This window comes from Salvelinus fontinalis, chromosome 7 (genome assembly GCF_029448725.1).
Source record: "Salvelinus fontinalis isolate EN_2023a chromosome 7, ASM2944872v1, whole genome shotgun sequence".
Taxonomy (NCBI): Eukaryota; Metazoa; Chordata; class Actinopteri; order Salmoniformes; family Salmonidae; genus Salvelinus; species Salvelinus fontinalis.
Window position 1 is genome coordinate 65,941,252 of NC_074671.1, and position 19,297 is coordinate 65,960,548.

Consider the following 19,297-nt stretch of genomic DNA (forward strand, 5'->3'; position numbering starts at 1 on the left):
ATGTGTAAATTGGAAGGTACCGGAACCAAAAGTGAGCCTAAGAGGGGAGGGGGGGGTGGCCTGGGGGTCGCTGAGGTACCAGAACACATTAAATAAAATAGTTTTATAATAAAGCATTATCATGGCTTTAGCGTACTGGCATATTATTATTTATTTTTTTATTTTTTTATTTAACTAGGCAAGTCAGTTAAGAACAAATTCTTATTTACAATGACAGCCAAACCCGGACGATGATGGGCCAATTGTGCCCCGCCCTAGGGTACTCCCAATCACGGCCGGATGTGATACATCCTGGATTCGAACCATGCATTGTCTTAGACTGCTGCGCCACTAGGGAGCAGTGGTGTTGATCCGCTTACAGAAGTTACACATGTAACAGATGTATAATGTACTTTCCATGCGTTGTGTTTTCTCATAAATCACTTCGGCCAGTGGTCCCAATTGAGCATCATTTATTTCTGTTGCTGTTGTTAATGGGAAACAGCACGTTAGTTGTGCAGGGCTTAACAGTGTTGATGGCTGTCGATGGCAAAATCTGTAGCATGAAGACAACTGTGTTAGCCGTGGCTTATGTGACCATGACATCGGTGTATGCTAGCTATCACAATTATTTACAGCAATCATATGCCAAAGCACATCCCAGAAAGCCCCTCAATCCCTAACAGGTACCATATACCCACACATGTATAAAATCAGTAACGTACATCAAACTTGTACACATTGTAAAATAGAAAATAGAAAACAGTATTCAGAACGTGACCTACCCCTTGCATCACATTTTCATACTGGGAAGACCTGACGTTCGCGATCTCCCCCTATCTGCAAGCGGGGCCAATCACAACACCCCTTATTGTCATCAGAGTTGAACTAACCAATAAGAATGCTTGAACATCAAATACACATTTCTTTAGAGGCAAGTGGAAACATAACCAACCCTGTTACACACACATGGAGTACATTTATTGTAGCCTGGAGTCCTGGGAAAATGTGGCCGTTTATAAACAGATTTCATGCAATTCTACATCTTTTTAGATGACTGGATACTTTCAAATCTTTTTTAATACCTGACAAACTGAGAATCTCAGATCAATAAAAACGACCTTGTCTCTAATTTATCAATAGCCTAGGCCAGGTGTGAGGACAAACACATTGTACAATATGAGGAGGAAGCTATAGTCCTAAACAAGCTTTCCAGTTTCACTGACTCACCCAATGATGTTCAGCTCACTCACCGGACAAAAGCTTCTCTCTCTTGCTTTACTTTGTAAAACAATGCTGTTTGCTCAATAGGCCTATTTGAAAAGGGCTTTTTGTATTAGAAATATTCTGAAAGTATATTTCACAGTATATTTTGGATGCATGCTGTTCAAGGACAGATTAGTATTTTCTTTTCAGCAGGATCCATTTACAACCTGTGTTTTCCAGCGTTTTCACATTACGTTTTTTAGGGGTCATGACAATTACAGGGGCAATCCAAATGTATTTACTCTGATTGCTTTCATTAGGATTTTTACATTGCAAACTTGATTTTTCATGCCACGAGGTAGGCTACCTGATCCTGGCAAATGGGTCCCGGAAACAAAACTGAGAGGTGCTGGAGGATCCGGCAACAAATTAAGCACCACCCTTCTCATATAATGGGGTAGGGCCATCCCAAGAATCCCTGAATGCACGGATGGTTGCACCAAAGATTCTTTATAACTAAACCTAGATAGACCACAACCAGTCATTTCCGATGGGAACAGATGAGTCATAGCAGGCAGAGCCAAGCACGAGCTAGCGAGATCTTATTGATCTTATCTGGAACACATCTGCACACATCTTTTTCTGTTAGGCAATTCAAAAATATATATACTTTTGCAAAGGGTAAAGTCTTTTTAGTTTTGGGAACAAAAAACTGTATTAAGATCAGATGTTTCATAGATTACAACATTTGCAGAATGTCGGCCAAAATCCATCTCGTTCCGTCTTCTCCCACTGCCAGCCAGTGGGCTTCCTCTCACTACCATATTTGGTAGTGAGTGTAAACGCTAAGCGGATTCTTCACATTTATACATCTGGTGAAACATCTGTCTCATTGTTCTATCTGTGGATGCACTGTGGTAGTGGGGGAACAGGAAGTTCCAGACAGGCACGCACCATTCTTCAGTATAAAGAAACGCCAGAACTGTGATGTTAAGAAGACAACCCTTGTGTCTTTTTATATGTATTACTACAGGTATGTAAAAGCAGGTTTGAACTAACTAATATCAAAAGAATGTCATGTCATACCATGCTAGGAAACAAATCCATTAAGGTATTATCACATTGGTAAAGGTTTGATGTGTTATTTTTGTCAAACCAAGTGAAGAACGTGATAACTATTTTACAAGCCACATAGCTAGAGACTTTGGGTTTGTCTGAGAAGATGTACATAATTTTCTCAGGGTAAATTCATAATCAATTTATTTGAGATTTCTAGGTTCGTTTTGCATGTTATTGATTTTATTTAAAATTCACGACCTGGGAAAACCGCAGCGCCCACTCTGTCTGCGTCAAAGAGACAATTTTATGTAGTAATTTTCAGACACATTTAGTTTCTATCTTTGTCTATAAATTGTTAATATGATGTGAACGGGAAATACAATTGGTTTTTGATTGAAATAATACAGTGAAGAGAAGGTTATTCAGGAATTTAGTGCTGCCTAAAACATACTGTAACCTTGCACTAAATGGTTTTTGAGTCATTTATTAATTTATGTAAATCCAAGAAATCTACTATAGGTAAAGTTTAGTTACGTTGTGTAGCGTGTACTTTGTCTAATTTGAATGAATTAATGCTTTGTTGTCAATGCTTACTTACCTGATCTATTGAAATGAGATGGACAGGAGCTCACTGGAGCTGAGAACAGACACCTACCTTTTCTACTGCTTGAGCTCATGTTCCTCTTATAGAATATTACCTCAACAGTATTGTGGAGCTCCTGCATCTAAATATAAACAGTACCGGCACCTATTTCAGTCCAAGTCAAGCACTGAATTAGATAATTGAACAAGAAATATAAAGGAATTTTAATAGAGAATAAAGAAAGTGCTAGAACTGTCAATACAATACAATACTGTTTTTCATTGTTACTACAGGACGACTAGAATTAAGTCTGAGGCCGGTAACATCAACAGTGAGGACAACCCCAGCCTGCCTCTCTCCTTCCACACTGAGTAGAAACCTACAGTCACTGGGTCCTGATTGTGACAGTGGAGCCCAGTTTGCACTGCAGGATCCAGAGATGGCATCAGTGAAGCTGGAAGACTGCAGTCAAACACTGGAGCTGAATGCCAACATTAAAGATGAAGAAGAGGAGGAGAAGATTGGGAAATCTGTTAATCATGGTAAGAGCAGTTTCTATCTAACTAAGTTTGTGTTATTCGTTCCATTTTCCCACTGTGCATAAAAAGTTACAGTAGAACTATTTTCATGATGAACTGTTTCAATGAGAAGGTAAATATTATTTCATGCTTCTGAAACTTGCATGGTTTGACACCAGTATTGCCAGCATTTGTTTTATTCACTGAGCTATCTGGAGTGATCAGAAAGGAGACTAAAGAAGTGAAGTAGACAAACTACCAGTGTTTTAAAGTTATATGAAATGAGTCTTTTTTAAACTTTTATTTAACTAGGCAAGTCAGTTAAGAACAAATTATTATTTACATTGACGGTCTACCCCCGGCCAAACCCAGACGACGCTGGGCCAATTGTGCGCCACCCTATGAGATTCCCAATCATGGTCGATGTATTACAGCCTGGTTACTAACCCTTGTGATAGTGAGTGGAGGATGATATGACTCATAATTTTCATGACTTTTACCCACTTTTAAAACAGTTTTATTCCCTTTTGGATTGTACAGCCTACTGATATGAATACATATGTCACCCGGTACAGCCAGAAGAGGACTGGCCACACCTTTGAGCCTGGTTTCTCTCTATGTTTCTTCCTAGGTTCTTGCTTGCTGGGGAGTTTTTCGTGGCCACTTTGCTTCTACATCTGCATTACTTGTTCTTTGGGGATTGAGGCTGGGTTTCTGTTAAGCACTTTGTGACAACTTCTGATGTAATAAGGGCTACATAAAATACATTTGATTGACATGTATATCACACCAACTGACTGGTTCTTCTGATGTTGTTCACACAGGAGACCATGTTGAGACATTCTCTACATCCAGAGAGCAACAGCAGGACGATCACAGAGCTAAGAGGTCTCACCACTGCCCACATTGTGAGGGGATTTTCCCATTTCTGTCAAAACTTAAAATACACCTAAAAATACACACAGGAGAGAATCGGTATTCCTGTACTGATGGTGGGAAGAATTTCACATCATTAAAGGCTCTAACAGTTCATCAGAGAGTGCATACAGGAGAAAAGCCTTACTCCTGCTCTGACTGTGTAAAATGCTTCACAACATCAACTGAGCTAAAAGTTCATCACCGAACACACACAGGAGAGAAGCCTTACTCCTGCTCTGATTGTGGAAAGAGTTTCTCTCAACTGGGCACCTTAAAACAACATGAACGTATACACACAGGAGAGAAGCCTTACTCCTGCTCTGACTGTGGAAAGAGGTTCTCTGTACTGGACCACTTAAAAACACATGAACGTATACATACGGGCGAGAAGCCTTACTCCTGCTCTGACTGTGTAAAATGCTTCACAACATCAACTGAGCTAAAAGTTCATCAGAGAACACACACAGGAGAAAAGCCTTACTCCTGCTCTGATTGTGTAAAATGCTTCACAACATCAACTAGGCTAAAAGTTCATCAGAGAACACACACAGGAGAGAAACCTTACTTCTGCTCTGACTGTGCGGTGAGTTTCTCTCTACTGGGCCACTTAAAACGACATGAACGTATACACACAGGAGAGAAGCCTTACTCCTGCTCTGTCTGTGGAAAGAGTTTCTCTCTACTGGGCCACTTAAAACGACATGAACGTATACACACAGGAGAGAAGCCTTACTCCTGCTCTGACTGTGGAAAGAGTTTCTCTCTACTGGGCCACTTAAAAAGACACCAACATATACATAAGGGAGAGAAGCCTTACTCCTGCTCTGACTGTGGAAAGAGTTTCTCTCGACTGGGCCGCTTAAAAACACATGAACATATACATACAGGAGAGAAGACTAACTCCTGCTCTGATTGTGTAAAATGCTTCACAACATCAACTGAGCTAAAAGTTCATCAGAGAACACACACAGGAGAGAAGCCTTACTCCTGCTCTGATTGTGTAAAATGCTTCACAACATCAACTGGGCTAAAAGTTCATCAGAGAACACACACAAAAGTTAAGCTTTACTCCTCTTTTGACTATGGGAAGAGTCTCAACTGAACGACTTAAACAACATGAACATATACACAGGAGAGAATCTTTTCTCCTGCTTTGACTGTGGAAAGCGTTTCTCTCGAATGGGCCAGTTAAAGAGACACCAAGGTAAACATAAAGGAATTGAATTGGATCATTGAATTGGATCAAATGAATAAAGTGTAGAACACTCTATTGTAATCCTATTGTTTCTCACTTTGAGAGAACAATGCAGAGGAAAGGGAGTGTTATAGAATGTTAGCCTCTCTTTACTTTACTGATCAGTGTGCACTTGGTCAGTTTTGGTTAGTTTTGTTAGCTTCTACTGTGAGGATATAGAGATGACGTTGTATTTGCCCTAAGGGTTGAATATCCTGTGAGGTGTCTCACAATGGATTCTGATGGTTGACTGGGTGGTACTGCTTCCCTCTGCAGTTTTCTGTGGGAATGAGCTAGTAGACACAACCTACACTGAGTGTACAAAACATTAAGGACACCTGCTCTTTCCATGACATAGACTGACCAGGTGAAAGCTATGATCCTTAATGATGTAGTTTTTTGTGTATGTATTTTGGATCCTCATTAGCTTTCAGCAAAAATCAACAAACTGCGGTTGCAGTGGGCTAAGAAATGAAAACACTGGACACTAGAAAATTGGAAAACTATTGCCTGGTCTGATGAATCCCTGTTCCTGCTGTTTCACGCTGATGGGAGGACTAGGGTATAGAGGAAACCACGAGTACATGTATCCAGTGGTGGAAAAAGTACCTTCATAGAAAATGACACAATTAAAAGTGAAAGTCACCCAGTAAAATACTACTTGAGAAAAAGTCTAAAAGTATTTGGTTTTAAATATACTTAAATATCAAAAGTAAAAGTATGAATCATTTTAAATTCCTTAAAATTAAGCAAACCAGACTGCACAATTGTCTTGTTTTTTATATATTACGGATAGCCAGGGGCTCACTCCAACACAGACATAATTTACAAACAAAGCATTTGTGTTTAGTGAGTCCGCCAGATTAGAGGCTGTAGGGATGACCAGGGATGTTATCTTGATAAGTGTGTGAATTAGACAATTTTCTGTCCTGCTAATCTTAAAAATTGTAGCGTGTTCTTTTGAGTGTCAGGGAAAATGTATGGAGTAAAAAGTACTTTATTTTATTTTGGAATTTAGTGACGAAAAGTAAAAGTTGTCAACAATATGAATAAATGTAATATTTATATAAAAATAGTTAAGTACAGATACAACTAAAGTAGTTCTTTATTGAATTTATTCTTAAGTACTTTACACCACTGTATGCATCCATGCTGTGTGTCAGCATTGCAGGCTGGTGGTGTGAAGGGGTGGGGTGTGTTTTCAGAGAACACATTGGGCCCCTTGATAAAAGTTGCGCAATGTTTGAATGCCACAGGATATCTAAACATCATTGCCAATCAGGTGCATCCCTTCATGGCAGCAGTGTATCCATCTGCAAATAGATTTTTTTCAGCAGGATAATGCCACACGGCTTGTCCAGGAATGGTTCCAAGAACATGACAGTGAATTCAGCTTACTGCAGTGGCCTGCCGAGTCACCAGATCTCAATCCAATTGTGCATCTATGGGAGGAGATGAAACAAGCTATTCGGAGTAGAGATCCACTCCCAGCAAACTTGCCACAGTTGTGGGAAGCATTGGAGTCAACATGGGCCAGCATCCCTGTGGAACGTTCTCAACACCTTGGGCAGTCTACGCCCCAATGAATTGAGGCTGTTCTGAGGACAAAGGGTGGGTGCAACTCAATATTAGGAAGGTCTTCCTAATGTTTTGTACACTGTGTATATCAGATAAAGGTTGTGTGATCAGTTTTCAGCATTAGTTTGGCTGGATTATTTTATATTACTAATCAACTTTTGTTTAATGATAAACAGGCTATGAATCATCTAATTGTGTTTATTAAATTGTATTTTAATACTAGAATCATTATTTTAGTCATTGATGATGAATGTATTTGAATAACTGTATTGAAGTTAATTGATCTGGCGGCAGGTAGCCTAGCGGTTAAGAGTGTTGGGCCAGTAACTGAAAGGTCGCTAGTTTGAATCCCGAGCCGACTAGGTGAAAATCTGTCATTGTGCCCTTGAGCAAGCCAATTAACTCTTATTTGTCCTGTTGCTCTGGATAAGAACATCTGCTGAATGACAAAAATGTTCTGAAAAATGTTTGTACATGAATTTATGCTGGGCAACTGCTTTTTTTCTCTTGTGTATAATTCAATGTAATAAACTGTTTGAAGTGAAATACTGTATATACAATACACAACATTACCACTTTGTTTACCCTGGCCAGAGGGACAGGACCATAGTAAGCTAGACTATGTAGCTGCTGTTGTTAGTAGCCTACAGTTTCCATGCAATACAGCATGTCAGATCGCTAATGAATAGGTGTATAGGCTGCTACATTTCTGCAAGAGTTTTAGCTGGTGTCTATCAGGAGTGATGTATTATCAGGCTACCAGACGGAAGTAGAGAGCGTGCCTTGAGCTTTGTGGGTTGTGCCCGGCCCACCCGACATGGTCAAGAGAGACAAAGGGGATGCAGCAGCACTCTGATGTGAAGAACTGTACAAAAATGTATGATTGTAGTGCAATGAAAAAAATATATAGCATGGTATTTTCATGCAATGGCAGTGACCTAAAAACAATATGTTTCCATTGTACTAGAGGCCTAGGAACAAAGAAGAAACTGACAGATGTGTCATAATAGCCCGGAAGTAAAGCTGCACTGGGAAACACAGTTGAAATGGAATACATTGAATATATGCAGCAGGGTGGAGAAAAATCACAGTAAAACATTATTTAAATGTATTGTTGGAAGGACTGTGGTCTCCATTCATGTAATACATTAAGTATATACATCAGATGGTATTGGGGAGCTATTTCATAGTGTTTTCACAGGTACATTATTTACCCATTTCAATCTTATACCAACCAACCCTATGCTTGGTGTGACTGTTATGGTCAGAGCAGACCATCTGATATGCCCTTAAATATTGTAATATGCAACCTGGAATTAAAATGGAAGAGGACCAGTGCTTCTACAGTGAAACACATCTCACATCTGTGCTGTTTGAGAGAGATGTTGTTAGACTACATTGTATCATTGTTTCCTCTTCTGAGTGCACTGGTGTGGAACAACAATTTCAATTCACAGAGGCAATTAGTATTTTAAATTTAGCCCAATATCCACACGTTTGAATTAGCCTATTAACAGATAGCCTATAGCTGCCCAATTCATAGTCCTACACAGTGTAGGCTACACTACACATTTAACACGTGGTTAGTGGGCTAATCAATTCAACCACAAGACACTCTGGAACAGAAAAAATAATGGGAATGATCCTATGAACAGGAAAACTGCTTCAAAAACCTAAAGAAGACAATCACAGAAGAGCCAGTGCTCAGGTTCTATGATCCAGAGAAAAGCACAAGGATTTCTGCAGACACGTCACAGTTTGGCCTGGGAGCAGTTCTTCTGCAACAGCATGACGACACATGGCAACCCGTCGCTTATGCGTCCAGAGCCTTGACAGGCGCAGAGACAAGGTATGCACAAATAGAGAAAGAACTACTGGCAAGCACATACGCTTGCGAAAGGTTTCACCAATACGTCTACGGACGAGACTTCGAAGTGGAAACCGACCACAAACCATTGGTGTCAATCATGTCTAAGCCACTGAATGATTGTCCAATGAGAATACAGAGAATGTTGATCAGACTGCAAAAGTATGATGTGAAGATGATCTATACCCTTGGAAAGTTCATATTCGCCGCCGACACTTTCTCGGGCAGTCAACAGGAAGGAGAGCTTCGACACACAGAAAAACACTGAGATTCAGGCCTACGTCGACATGATCGTGGCATCACTTCCTGTGTCTTCTGAGAGAATGGAGCAGATCAAAAGAGAGACCGCAGCTGACCAAACAATGACAGAGTTGAGAGAAACAACACTGATAGGATGGCCCGCACAGAAAAACAACTGTCCAAGGAGAATACAGGACTACTGGATGTGCAGAGCAGAGCTCACCGTTGTGGATGACATAGTGTTCAAAGGCAACAAGATTGTCATTCCCATGACACTACGCAAAGAAATGCTCCAGAGAAGTTGCACCGCGATCCTATGAGATCCAAACGGAGCATGGATCACAACTGAGACGAAACAGAGTGGATCTAAGGCTGCAGCCATTCACTCAAGGGACTGAGGATCATCAGGAGGATACTGCTGAAGCGTCAAATGCCTTTAGAAATGGACAATTCAGTCAGAACACCCTGACTGACAATGAACGCTGTCCAACTGTTTCATGAAGCACTTCAGCAGAACGACCAAAAAGCACTGTCAGAGCCCCTGAAAGGCTTATTGAGAATTGCTTTTTTTTTTTATCTAAAAAGGGGCACCTGGACTGAATGTTTTGTTAATGTGAAAAGAAATAGAGCCACAATAGATTATTGTTGGACAGACTATATTTAGTTGAAAAAAAAATAGTATTTTTTTAAGGAACATTTTTTGGGGAAAGAAATGTGTGTTATTGAAAATTGCATGTTATGCAGGTTGAGTAAACAAATGTGATGTGACATGTGTAGTTACATAGAAAAGTAGTTTTCTTTTAAAGGAAAGAAGATGTGTTGTTATGTGTTAATAACATTTAGACCACGTTACCCAGCAGGCTATGCGGGAGGCAGATTGTTAAAGAATGCCTTGCATGGCTAAACATGGAGTTTTCTAGCTGAAGTATATGTTCATTAAAAGTAGTTAAACCTACGCCCCGGTTTGTAATTATATAAGGAACAAACATAACACTTATGACAGCTGGACATATTAATGTCAGAAGGACACAGGAAGGAGGATGGTAGCAAAATGACCAACAGGTGAAACATAAGCATGCAACAAATGTATTATTTTTGTAGGACATGAAAGGGTCCCGCCACCATTATAACCTAACCAGAAGCAGATATGGGCATTATTGGGCGTGAACAAGCAAATAACTCAGACTAAAAGATAATGGTAGCAGAAGGACTAAGGGGATTAACTTCATTTACATATGGGATGTACCCATATGCTGTATGTGTATAAAAGCAGAGCCAGTGCTTAGGGAAGTTGGGTGGTTCCGCGGAAAAACTACATCCGGTTTGGAGCGAGCGGTCGCATTTGCTCCGCAGGTAGTATAACTTTTCATTACATCTCATTATAGTACAACGGTTTGATTTGTCTAACCTTAGCAATTTCTTCTTAGCTAGCTACATAGCCGTCTGTGTATCAAAGATAATTGCGTAATTATCGTATTTCGTCGCCTATCGTAGTCCACACTGCTATCTGCCCAGCAGCTAGCCAGCTAGCAAACGTCCACCGTCTACCGAATAGTAGTATAACTTTTCATTACATTTCATTATAGTACAACGGTTTGATTTTCATTTTCATTACAGTACAACGGTTTGATTTGTTTGATCTTAGCTAGCTACATAGCCGTCTTTGTATCAAACATAATTGTGTAGTTATTGAGGTTCGCTAGCCAGCTATTTTCGTCCTAACGTAACGCAACGTAACGCAACGTAGCCAATAGCAGCATTGTAGAAACGAGTGCATTACAACGGAACGACTTGATTAGTGTAGTATTAGCTGGCTACACAGTTGTCTTTGCTATCTTTGATTTGTTTGATCTTAGCTAGCTACTTAGCTGGCTACATAGCCGTCTTTGTATCAAAGATAATTGTGTAGTTATCGAGGTTCGCTGAGGTTCGCTAGCCAGGTATTCTCGTCGTAACGTAACGTAGTTAACCCTGCTAGCTAGCCAGCTAGCCACCGATTAGCAGCACTGTAGAAACGATTACAATACGACGGAACGACTTGATTTGTGTAGTGTTAGCTAGCTACATAGTTTCTTTGCTATCTTTGTATCTAAGATAATTGTGTAGCTTTGAGTAATTATCGGTTAGCTAGCCAGCTATTTTCGCCTGCCGCGCCGCCGTCCTCCTACCTAGCCAACACTGCTAGCTAACACTGCTAGCTAGCCAACTTCTACCGAATAGCAGCACTGTAGAAACTTACATTACAACGGAACGACTTGATTAGCGTAGTGTTAGCTAGTTGTCTTTGCTGTCCTTGTATCCATGATAATTGTGTAGTTTAGAGAAATTTAGAGAAATTGTCGAGGTTACCTAGCCAGCTTCACTTTCAACAACGCAGCCACCGCTAGCCAGGCTACTTCACCAGCCAGCAGTACTATATCATTTTAGTCAATAAGATCTTTTTTTTTTGCAATGTAAGCTTAACTTTCTGAACATTCGAGACGTGTAGTCCACTTGTCATTCTAATCTCCTTTGCATTAGCGTAGCCTGTCAACTATGTGTCTGTCTATCCCTGTTCTCTCCTCTCTGCACAGACCATACAAACGCTTCACACCGCGTGGCCGCGCCCACCCTAACCTGGTGGTCCCAGCCCGCACGACCCACGTGGAGTTCCAGGTCTCCGGTAGCCTCTGGAACTGCCGATCTGCGGCCAACAAGGCAGAGCTCATCTCAGCCTATGCGTCCCTCCAGTCCCTCGACTTCTTGGCACTGACGGAAACATGGCTCACCACAGATAACACTGCTTCTCCTACTGCTCTCTCTTCGTCTGCCCACGTGTTCTCGCACACCCCGAGAGCTTCTGGTCAGCGGGGTGGTGGCACCGGGATCCTCATCTCTCCCAAGTGGTCATTCTCTCCTTCTCCCCTTACCCATCTGTCTATTGCCTCCTTTGAATTCCATGCTGTCACAGTTACCAGCCCTTTCAAGCTTAACATCCTCATCATTTATCGCCCTCCAGGTTCCCTTGGAGAGTTCATCAATGAGCTTGATGCCTTGATAAGCTCCTTTCCTGAGGACGGCTCACCTCTCACAGTTCTGGGTGACTTTAACCTCCCCATGTCTACCTTTGACTCATTCCTCTCTGCCTCCTTCTTTCCACTCCTCTCCTCTTTTGACCTCACCCTCTCACCTTCCCCCCCTACTCACAAGGCAGGCAATACGCTTGACCTCATCTTTACTAGATGCTGTTCTTCCACTAACCTCATTGCAACTCCCCTCCAAGTCTCCGACCACTACCTTGTATCCTTTTCCCTCTCGCTCTCATCCAACACTTCCCACACTGCCCCTACTCGGATGGTATCGCGCCGTCCCAACCTTCGCTCTCTCTCCCCCGCTACTCTCTCCTCTTCCATCCTATCATCTCTTCCCTCTGCCCAAACCTTCTCCAACCTATCTCCTGATTCTGCCTCCTCAACCCTCCTCTCCTCCCTTTCTGCATCCTTTGACTCTCTATGTCCCCTATCCTCCAGGCCGGCTCGGTCCTCCCCTCCCGCTCCGTGGCTCGACGACTCATTGCGAGCTCACAGAACAGGGCTCCGGGCAGCCGAGCGGAAATGGAGGAAAACTCGCCTCCCTGCGGACCTGGCATCCTTTCACTCCCTCCTCTCTACATTTTCCTCTTCTGTCTCTGCTGCTAAAGCCACTTTCTACCACTCTAAATTCCAAGCATCTGCCTCTAACCCTAGGAAGCTCTTTGCCACCTTCTCCTCCCTCCTGAATCCTCCTCCCCCTCCCCCCCTCCTCCCTCTCTGCAGACGACTTCGTCAACCATTTCGAAAAGAAGGTTGACGACATCCGATCCTCGTTTGCTAAGTCAAACGACACCGCTGGTTCTGCTCACACTGCCCTACCCTGTGCTCTGACCTCTTTCTCCCCTCTCTCTCCAGATGAAATCTCGCGTCTTGTGACGGCCGGCCGCCCAACAACCTGCCCGCTTGACCCCATCCCCTCCTCTCTTCTCCAGACCATTTCCGGAGACCTTCTCCCTTACCTCACCTCGCTCATCAACTCATCCTTGACCGCTGGCTACGTCCCTTCCGTCTTCAAGAGAGCGAGAGTTGCACCCCTTCTGAAAACCTACACTCGATCCCTCCGATGTCAACAACTACAGACCAGTATCCCTTCTTTCTTTTCTCTCCAAAACTCTTGAACGTGCCGTCCTTGGCCAGCTCTCCTGCTATCTCTCTCAGAATGACCTTCTTGATCCAAATCAGTCAGGTTTCAAGACTAGTCACTCAACTGAGACTGCTCTTCTCTGTATCACGGAGGCGCTCCGCACTGCTAAAGCTAACTCTCTCTCCTCTGCTCTCATCCTTCTAGACCTATCGGCTGCCTTCGATACTGTGAACCATCAGATCCTCCTCTCCACCCTCTCCGAGTTGGGCATCTCCGGCGCGGCCCACGCTTGGATTGCGTCCTACCTGACAGGTCGCTCCTACCAGGTGGCGTGGCGAGAATCTGTCTCCTCACCACGCGCTCTCACCACTGGTGTCCCCCAGGGCTCTGTTCTAGGCCCTCTCCTATTCTCGCTATACACCAAGTCAGTTGGCTCTGTCATAACCTCACATGGTCTCTCCTATCATTGCTATGCAGACGACACACAATTAATCTTCTCCTTTCCCCCTTCTGATGACCAGGTGGCGAATCGCATCTCTGCATGTCTGGCAGACATATCAGTGTGGATGACGGATCACCACCTCAAGCTGCACCTCGGCAAGACGGAGCTGCTCTTCCTCCCGGGGAAGGACTGCCCGTGCCATGATCTCGCCATCACGGTTGACAACTCCATTGTGTCCTCCTCCCAGAGCGCTAAGAACCTTGGCGTGATCCTGGACAACACCCTGTCGTTCTCAACTAACATCAAGGCGGTGGCCCGTTCCTGTAGGTTCATGCTCTACAACATCCGCAGAGTACGACCCTGCCTCACACAGGAAGCGGCGCAGGTCCTAATCCAGGCACTTGTCATCTCCCGTCTGGATTACTGCAACTCGCTGTTGGCTGGGCTCCCTGCCTGTGCCATTAAACCCCTACAACTCATCCAGAACGCCGCAGCCCGTCTGGTGTTCAACCTTCCCAAGTTCTCTCACGTCACCCCGCTCCTCTGCTCTCTCCACTGGCTTCCAGTTGAAGCTCGCATCCGCTACAAGACCATGGTGCTTGCCTACGGAGCTGTGAGGGGAACGGCACCTCAGTACCTTCAGGCTCTGATCAGGCCCTACACCCAAACAAGGGCACTGCGTTCATCCACCTCTGGCCTGCTCGCCTCCCTACCACTGAGGAAGTACAGTTCCCGCTCAGCCCAGTCAAAACTGTTCGCTGCTCTGGCACCCCAATGGTGGAACAAACTCCCTCACGTCGCCAGGACAGCGGAGTCAATCACCACCTTCTGGAGACACCTGAAACCCCACCTCTTCAAGGAATACCTAGGATAGGATAAAGCAATCCTTCTGCCCCCCCCCCCCCCCCCCCCCCCTTAAAAGATTTAGATGCACTATTGTAAAGTGGCTGTTCCACTGGATGTCATAAGGTGAATGCACCAATTTGTAAGTCGCTCTGGATAAGAGCGTCTGCTAAATGACTTAAATGTAAATGTAAATGGCTTTGCTACTCTGTATTAAAGTCTATATTGAATTCACAAGTTCTTGTAAGAGTGTTATATTTCTGAGACAATATTCCACTACATTCCCCGGACTCCGCGTGTAGGGATTTGTACAATGCATGAACAAGGCTATTGAACTTGACATTGGTGTCTGTCTTTATTCCTTTATCCAACATATCATACTGAAACATGGTATCAGAAGTTGCTCGACAACCACACGTTTGTTATTTTTGTAGCTAAGTACAGTATAGGCGCAAATACGTTCCATATACGAATACACGCCGTTTCCTACTCCTAGTCATAACACTGATCAACTCTTTGTAAGCTGGCTAGCATCACTGCCTACCTCGATGACTGAAGGCAAAGAAACCTCCTACTCCATCGCTATGGCAGCGAACATTCCGCCACCAAATCCCATGGTTCTCACAGGGGACTGGAATACTAATTGGGACAACTTCAGGGATGAATTCGAGGACTATGCGCTGGCGACCGATCTACATGAGAAACCCAACGAGGTACAAGCGGCAACTCTGAGGAGTTTAATGGGCAGCGAATGCAGGCATATCTACCGGCACAATCTCACCCTCACGGCACAACAACAGTGTGATGCAAAGGCTATATTGGATGCATTGGAGAATTACTTCAAACCCGCCAGAAACGTCATTTACGAGCGTTTTCGGAAGTTGCAAACAGGAAGAGGGTGAGTCAGTACACAACTTTGTAACCCGTTTGAGAGAAAAATACGCCACTTGTGAATACGGGGGATTGAAAGATGAATTGATTTGTGACAAAATAGTACTGGGAATTGGAAATGAGGATACGCGCCGGCGTCTACTGAGAGAGAGAGGCTTAACATTAGTAACTGCCATCGAAATGTGCCGCACTGCTGAAGTCACTGACATGACAATGAGAGCAATGGAAATCGAAACTCCACACTCCGACGTTGATACTGTTCACGCTATTGCTAGGGAGACATTCAGACAAAACCAATCGAGGCAGAGTGATTCACCACGAACGGTGAACACAGAGAGCCCCGTAGCATGTACATACTGTGGGAATACACACACGTGGCAAAGAGCACTGCCCTGCCTTCGGAAAACCATTCAGAGCTTGTGTAACTAATAATCACTTTGCAAAAGTGTGTCTCAAAAGCAAAAGAAGGGTGAGTGAGGGCAAGATTCACTGTGTTGATGATGTCACTCAATGTTCAGAGCTGAACAGTGAAAGTGACATTTACGTGCATGAATCCATTGAGGCTGTACACTCAAGAGGGAAGAAATGGTTTGTGACACTACGATTACACAACAAGCAACAACAATGTCAACTGGATTCCGGTGCTGCATGCAACGTAATGAGCTACAAAGACAAAATCAATCTGGCACCTGACACACATCTATTGCCCAGCGATACTAGACTAAAGCTGTACTCAGGAGAACTAATGAGCTCTATGGGCACCTTTGAGACCGAATGTGTTATTCGGGGACGCAAACACAAGCTGGAGTTTGAGATTGTGAAAAAAAGTCAACATCCTCTCCTCTCAGGCTCTACATGCGAACGCCTGGGACTGATGCAGTTCACTGTACCAAATGACCTGCACATTGTGGATCATGTCCAGCATGGACCCCTGTCCAAAGAACAACTACTCAGCAGATTTGACGATGTATTCAACATGCCCGTTGAATCAGTGCCTGGGGAGGTACACTTTGAAGTGGATGAGAGCATCACTCCAGTCCAGTGTGCTCCTTGCAAAGTGCCTATTGCAATGAAAGTGGCTGTGAAGGCCCAGCTGGACAAGTATGAGGCCGATGGCCACATGACATCTGTGACTGAACCAACTGACTGGATCAGCAATATGGTCATAGTGAAAAAACCAGAGAAGCTAAAGGGTCTGCATCGACCCAAAGCATCTGAACCAAGCACTGAAACGATCCCACTACATCATGCCGACACTAGAGGATGTCCTCTACAAGCTTCCCAAGGCCAGGAGTTTCACCTTGGTGGATGTCCGAGATGCATTCCTTCAATGCAAGCTGGACGAAGAAAGCAGCTTCATGACTACCTTCTGGACCCCCTGGGGTCGGAAACGCTGGCTCAAGCTCCCGTTTGGTGTCTCTGTGGCGCCTGAGGTATACCAACGCAAGCAGCACAAGTTACTGGCTGGGCTCGAGGGCATTGAACCCATCGCTGATGATGTCCTGATCGTAGGCTGTGGTGACACAGACGAAGAAGCAGAACGTGACCACGATGTGAAGCTCCTGGCACTGATGGAGCGCTGACGATCAGTTAAGCTTCGTCTTGGCCTGAAGAAGCTGCAGTTCAAGGTGAATAACGTCCACTTCCATGGCCACATTCTCTGGGCAAAAGGCCTGAAGCCGGACCCAGACAAGGTCCGTGCGATCCTCGACATGCCAAACCCGTCTGATGCAAAAGGAGTACAGCGTCTCATCGGTTTTGCAAACTATCTTGCAAAGTTCATGCCACACCTATCAGCAGTCTGTGAGCCTCTGCGCCGGTTGCTGGACAAAGACACACCATGGCACTGGCTACCCAAGCACGAGGCCGCAGTGCAGGAGATTAAATCTCTGGCTTCATCCATGCCAGTGTTGCGCTACTACGAAGTCACGAAACCTGTCACAATCCAGAGCGACTCCAGCCAAAGGGGACTTGGATGCTGCCTTATGCAGGAAGGCCAGCCCGTTGTGTTTGCCTTGAGAGCGCTCACCCCCACCGAACAAAACTATGCACAAATTGAGAAAGAGTGCCTCAGCATCGTCTTCTCCTGCCATCACTACTTATATGGTCGAGAGCTGGTCACCGCTGAAACTGACCACAAACCACTCATTGCCATATTCAGTAAACCTCTCCTCAACGCGCCCAAGAGGCTTCAAAGCATGCCCCTGACTCTGCACAACTACAGCCTGAAGGTCATTTACAAGCCAAGACCAGAGATGTACATCAGCGACACACTGAGCAGGGCAACAGCACAATGTACAGGCAGAGGCACTGCCTATCAGCGGCAGGCCATCTCTTCACTACAGCAGAAACAACAAGATGTTCAACAGATCAATCAGGCAGACTACTTAAACGTCACAGATCACCGCCTAGCCCAGATCAGGCAACACACTGACATGGACAAACACCTACAGTCATTGAAGTCCATGGATCTCGCAGGTTGGTCATACCCGAAAGAGGAGACACCTTTCACAATGAGAGAATACTGGACCTTTCGAGATGAGATCAGCGTGCAAAATGGCGTCTTGTTCAGAGGTCAGAAGGTCATTATTCCCAAATCACTACGTCCAGAGATGCTTACTTGGAGATACACTCCAGTCATGTTGGAGGTGACGCATGCTACCGCCAGGCTCGTGAAACATTATACTGGCCAAACATGCAAGCAGAAATTAAAGACTTTGTCAGCAACTGTACCACATGCAACGAGTACGCTCATGAACAGCAAAAGGAAACTATGATGTCACACGAACTGCCCACAAGGGCCTGGCAAATCGTCAGCATGGACTTATTCAGCCACAGACAAAAGGTCAATCTTCTCATTGTTGATCACTACTCTGACTTTTGGGAAATTGAACTGATACCTGACTTGTGTGCAGAGACGGTCATAAAGCGCTGCAAGGCGCAATTTGCAAGGCAAGGTCAGCCTGACAAGGTAATCACGGACAATGGCCCACAATTCACTGCACAGTTCAAGCGTTTCGCCTCAGAATGGGAGTTTGACCACGTGACCTCCTCTCCAGGACACCCAAAAGCAAATGGCAAGGCAGAGTCAGCTGTCAAGATTGCAAAAAACCTGTTAAGCAGGGCCTTGCGCGACAGCAATGACCCATGGAAAGCAATCTTACAGTGGAGGAACACACCCACCGAAAACATGGACAGCAGCCCAGCACAACGCCTTCTGTCCAGACGTCTGAAGACTACTATCCCCGTAGCTAACAAGCTACTTGAGCCCTGCATCATGGTTGGCGTCACGGACGAACAGCGTCACAGAAAGCAGCTTGCTAAGTGCTTCTACGACCGGACTGCTCGAGACCTACCAGTGCTGGAGGTGTGTGAAACGATAAGGATGAAACCGCTGCCGGGAAACCGCACAGGACTTTGTTGGCTGGGCACGTGCCTACAGAGAATTGCACCACGTTCTTACCCGGTGGATGTTGGTGGCTCCCTCTATCGTCGCAATCGGGTGGATCTGCGCGTAGCAGAGCAGACAAACCAGAACACGCCATACACTCACCTAGATGAGCTGGATCACAATCCAGGCCTAAGGGTAAGGGGCGCAGAATTTAGACATGAGCCAACTGAAGGTGAGGCTTCTACTCCACCAAGCTCTCCAGCTCGTGGCCCTAATCCTACCCCTGTCAGAGCCAATACTTACGGGTGGGTCGGCTGTGCAAGCCACCGGACAGGCTTACTCTGTAAGCAAGAGACTGTGTTAACTTGTCCTCTGTTTATAAAAATAAATTAA

The 19,297-nt window shown here is 44.6% G+C and overlaps 2 protein-coding genes across 2 annotated transcripts in view; one reads left to right on the forward strand and one right to left on the reverse strand.

Annotated features, from left to right (window-relative positions):
* Positions 1-7,621, forward strand: part of LOC129860172 (zinc finger protein 883-like) — a 483,924-nt gene extending 476,303 nt beyond the window's left edge. The window contains exons 4-5 of the mRNA XM_055930541.1: positions 3,121-3,369; positions 4,170-7,621. Coding sequence (XP_055786516.1) covers positions 3,121-3,369; positions 4,170-5,365 — 1,445 coding nt within the window. The 3' untranslated portion in view covers positions 5,366-7,621. The remainder of the gene's footprint in view (positions 1-3,120; positions 3,370-4,169) is intronic.
* The window catches only part of LOC129860138 (oocyte zinc finger protein XlCOF22-like), a 231,117-nt gene that overhangs the window by 102,144 nt on the left and 109,676 nt on the right, over positions 1-19,297 (reverse strand). The gene's annotated exons all lie outside the window — the stretch shown is intronic.